This window comes from Penaeus monodon, chromosome 16 (genome assembly GCF_015228065.2).
Source record: "Penaeus monodon isolate SGIC_2016 chromosome 16, NSTDA_Pmon_1, whole genome shotgun sequence".
Taxonomy (NCBI): domain Eukaryota; kingdom Metazoa; phylum Arthropoda; class Malacostraca; order Decapoda; family Penaeidae; genus Penaeus; species Penaeus monodon.
The window spans coordinates 25,017,327-25,022,326 of record NC_051401.1 but is presented as its reverse complement, the minus strand read 5'-3'; the positions used below and the strand labels follow the sequence as shown (position 1 = coordinate 25,022,326).

General features: G+C 29.6%; 1 protein-coding gene and 1 long non-coding RNA gene across 4 annotated transcripts in view; one reads left to right on the top strand and one right to left on the bottom strand.

Moving 5' to 3' along the window:
* LOC119582647 (carbohydrate sulfotransferase 11-like) overlaps positions 1 to 2,556 on the top strand; it is a 44,761-nt gene extending 42,205 nt beyond the window's left edge. For all 3 annotated transcript variants that reach the window (XM_037931047.1, XM_037931046.1, XM_037931048.1), the window contains exons 5-7: positions 1 to 7; positions 852 to 931; positions 1,156 to 2,556. The exon at positions 1 to 7 is cut by the window's left edge and continues 119 nt beyond it. In XM_037931047.1, the coding sequence (XP_037786975.1) occupies positions 1 to 7; positions 852 to 931; positions 1,156 to 1,819 (751 nt within the window). In that variant the 3' untranslated portion in view covers positions 1,820 to 2,556. The remainder of the gene's footprint in view (positions 8 to 851; positions 932 to 1,155) is intronic.
* Positions 2,557 to 3,349: 793 nt separating this feature from the next.
* LOC119582646 lies at positions 3,350 to 4,732 on the bottom strand. The gene is made up of 2 exons (XR_005229657.1): positions 4,592 to 4,732; positions 3,350 to 3,931 (listed from the first exon to the last, which is right to left on the bottom strand). It is a non-coding gene; the product is annotated as an uncharacterized LOC119582646 (long non-coding RNA).
* Between the last annotated feature and the right edge of the window lie 268 nt (positions 4,733 to 5,000).

Sequence of the window (5,000 nt, the reverse complement as noted above, 5' to 3'; positions counted from 1 at the left end):
ATTTATGGTGAGTTTTACTTGCGTGTAAAAGTGTTATATATATATATATATATATATATATATATATATATATATATATATATATATATATATATATATATATATGTGTGTGTGTGTGTGTGTGTGTGTGTGTGTGTGTGTGTGTGTGTGTGTGTGTGTGTGTGTGTGTGTGTGTGTGTGTGTGTGTGTGTGTGTGTGTCTGTGTGTGTGAGTGCGTTTAAGTGTATATATGTATATATAAATGTTTGTATGTATAAGTGTATGTATTATATGTATGTGAGCATGTCTGTATGTATGGAAATATGTATACGTATGTATGTATATATATATACATATACATACTTACATACATAAATACATAGACATATTTATTTATTTATTGTTTGCATGTATGTATGTCACACACACACATATATATACACTATATATATACATATATATAATTATATATTTATATATATACAGTATATATATATAATATATATATATATATATATATATATATATATATATATATATATATATATATATATATATATACATACATATATATATAAATACTTTTCATGTATATATGTATGATTCTACGATTATTACTTTTTTATGAGGTGATCTGTACAAAAGTAACAAAATTGTCTTTATAAGTCGAGTATGAATGAGACCGAAAAACTTTTTTGAGTCATTTATATACCTGGCTCGTTTAAAGCTGTGTCTTCATCGGAATCATAGAAATATGTATGTAATTGGCGTTGAATTACGGTGAATACAGCTCTTGCACTTTAAAAGTTAATAATTTTCCTCCAGACCAATTCTGCATTCGCCACAATGAACGTTATATTTCTTTGTTTCAGGTGGTGCGTCATCCTTTCGAGAGAGCTCTTTCGGCCTATCGGGACAAGCTTGAGGATTATGCACGAGACCTGAAAGACAGGTAAGATATGCATAGACATATAGAGAGAGTATTAGAGTAATGTGTGGTTATTGTTCTCTTTTACCTAATTGTGTCGGAAAGGGTAGTATACAGACTTTATTTCCTGAGAGACAGTTTCAAGATTAGCCAGTGATCATATAGTAACTCTGATTTGCCATTGATGGGGTATCATCTAGGAATTATGAATTGACTCATGATGATTTTCACTCTTTATGATTTCCCAGGGGAGGCTATTATTATGCAATCTACGGCAAGAAAATAGTCAAGGCCTACCGCAAAGAGGGGACCAGTGGAGAGGACAGCAACCAGCACAGGGAACCAACCTTCCGAGAATTCATCCAGTACCTCCTTGATACAGACGTTGAAGAATACGACGAGCACTGGAGGCCCATTTCCCTTCTGTGCACACCTTGCCATATTAAGTATGATGTCATTGCAAAGATGGAGACCTTGTCGAAGGATGCAGACTTCATCCTGTACCATCGTGGGCTGGCTGATACAGTTCATATAGAATGGTCACACAGGACAGACCAGCTCCAGAAGACATCAGATGTGGCAAAAACGTATTTCTCACAACTCACTTCCAGTGAAGTGAAACAGCTGTATCATAAATACCTTCAAGACTTTCTAATGTTTGAGTATGATTTGGAACCATATATGAAATTGACACAGACTTCGAAAATCAACTCGACTTTAACCATAGATGGGAATGAGGGTGAGGACGAGTACTATAATGAGGACGATGAAGAGTATAATGAAGATAATGAGGATGGTGATGAGGAGGAGGATGTAGAGTATGAGGAAGATGAGACTCCTAACACAGGTGATCATGATTATGAAGAATATGCAGTTGATAATAAGATCATTGAAGTTCATAATAACATTTAAAGTATTGTCATAATAGGTTATTTGGTATTTTTTACATAGAAGTTACTATTGGCACATTGATGTTTACACAACAAAGTGGCAACAAAGCTTCTTATTTTTATCTGTGATTTTAACATTTAAAATTTTCATTGACTTTCAGATATATAAATATTCACTGCATTATGTGTTTATACCTTAAAATATTAGTTACTGAGATGAAAAAAAAAGATCATACCAAAATAACAAATCAAAATCCTCTACATTAATTCATAAACATTAAACAAACCTATGTATATATAGGTTTTATGTGTTGGCTTATGTATTTTACATTTGTGTTGTGAGCTTTCTAGAAAATGGGTTTGCAGCAATTCTGAAAATGGGGCATTGAAACAGTGTTATGTACTAGTTAAGTTTTTTTTTACGTTAAGGTCTACGCACTTACCATTCATCCTATTGTTTTGTCATCTGTCAGAAGTGAGATCATTACATTCATTGCTTCGCTCAATTATCTAAGGGCCAAACATTTAATGTAAGTAATATTTTTGCTGTGGGCTGTTCAAGATCAAATTTAGAGAACCAACAACTACAGGTATTAAAAGCATAGATATTGCCTTGATTCCGAGTTGTGGACGTTACATAGTTTGCTTCTTAGGGCTTTAATGTATTTGCAACATCTTTTGCCAAATACTGAAGGGATAATGTCCCACAGATTATAATCTAATGTTGTACTAGATCAGTTGATCTCATTTTACATATTTTAAAATAAATTTACTTATGTATATATATATATATATATATATATATATATATAATATATATATTATATATATATATTATATAATATATTATATATATATTATATATATATTATATATATATGTATATATATATTATATATATACTATATTTATATAATATATATATATAATATATATATATATATATATATATATATATATATATATATATATATTGTATATATATATATATATATATATATATTTATATATATATTATATATAATATATATATATATATATATATATATATATATATATTTGAATCAACCCATTAGTGTGATAATAATGATAAATTAGTATGTAAAATTAATGAATGAAAGATTAAGTGAATGTGTTTTTATAATGACATTGAAAAAACGGATAGTGTGTTCTGTATGTCATTAGTTATAAGTTGTATTGCTAATCAAATGAGACTTCTTGACAACCAGCTATTGGTAAGACAAGTGTCAAGCCTTACTATCTTGCCTAAAGCACCAGCACCTTCTGTGAAGGTTTGACAGCAGTGTTATAAAAACAATTATTATTTATGAAAATGTGAGTCATGGGGCACAAGAGCATTTTTGTTACTCACTGTATCACTTAAACACTTCTCTATGAGTAGTGAATAAAGTGTTGGGCAATGTCATTTTTTGTGTTTTCTTTCTTTCTGTGAACTCTGAGAGTAAATGAAAAAACCATTCCTTTAAGGCCATTTATTTATGAAATCTTCAATTTACAATATGTACATTTATTTTTCATACGGTAGTGAATATTCTTTTTTTCATAGAGTGCATATTTCAGTTAGATAACAAATACAACCTAATAACCTCAAATTGCCCCATTAGCACTGGAGATAAATTAACCCATAAGCTATAACTTTTTTTTTTTTTTTTTTTTTTTTTTGGGGGGGGTGGTCATCAGTACACCCTATTCTAGACACTGCCTAAACTGACTGTAGCCAAATAATATTGTTACCTAAACAGAAGAGGGATAGACAATCTAACAATTCAAGGTAAATAATTCTAATAACAAATTCTAAATCAGAATATAAAATGCTGAAACATCATTCCTCTTACATCATTTTATTGAAATATCAAACAAATGGTTTTCGAGTTGTTTATATCTGAAACTAACTTTACTTTTGTAACATGGAATACTTCCCAGACAATCTACTCCATACTCAGTAAAGTTCAAGAAGCTAACAAAGCTTTAATTGCCAGGGATGTTGCCAGTTCTTGCGTGTCTCCTTGTCAACAAACTTCTGATCCCATTTTGTAGCTGTTATTGTTTCATCCTCCTGAAGCACTTTTTCATCCACCTTGATGTGGGGGGAGTATATGAAGTCTCCAGTTTCCTGAAATAACAGCAAAACAGTAAGCATTCTGAGGGAACATTAGATACAAAACCATACACGTATAAGGAATTTCCATATGTATTTACACAAAAAAAAAAAAATTAAAACATAAACCACAAAACAATATGAATCTTCCTATAAAGTCTGCTATATTATGTTGCTGACAAAAAAGTCCTGAACTGAAAATATGAGATACATTACATAAATATTACCAAAAATTACTGTCTTATATGTCTCATTGCTCAACCTTGCTATCAAAAAAAGTCAAATAAATAATCAATTATGTTCACAAGTGAAGTGAATAATCTGCTTGATAAAGTTCAGTGCCTGCAAATACACAAGAATATATATCCTACAGACACATTACTAGGTATCAAGATATCAGCAATATTGGAAAAACTATTTGAAATACTGAGTTACAAAACATGTTCACTATACTGCTAACTGCAGCAAATTAGTTTATTTTCTTGCTACTAAATAAAAGAAAAAAAAATATATAAAAGGAGAGAGAGAAAAAAAGAGCCTAAGATTACAAGAAAAATCATTAACAAACTATACAAACAGTTGATTACAAAAGCATGAAGCTACAGAAGTACTATAAAATAATAAAGAGCATAGTAACTGTGACATAAACATTTGTAAAGGATGGCTGAAATGAACCTTCAAGAAGCAACATGCTGGATCAGCGTCTTCTGGTAAGTTGTCTGCAATTCTTAGGGGAGTTATTTTCACCAAGTGCTTCACTTTCCACAGCTTTGCATTGTTTTCTGGGTTATTCTTTACCACTGCAACATCACTTCTCTGAAATATTTACATCGAATGTTAAGTACTGCCATATATGATAATGGCTGGATGTATGAAAATACATATTTGTACATATATATACATATATACACATATACATATATATACATATACATATATATATACATATATATATATACATATACATATATATATATACATATACATATATAATATAGTATAGCACATATAACATATAAATATATAACACATATACTATATATAATACCAACAATATATATATATATCATATATATACAATATA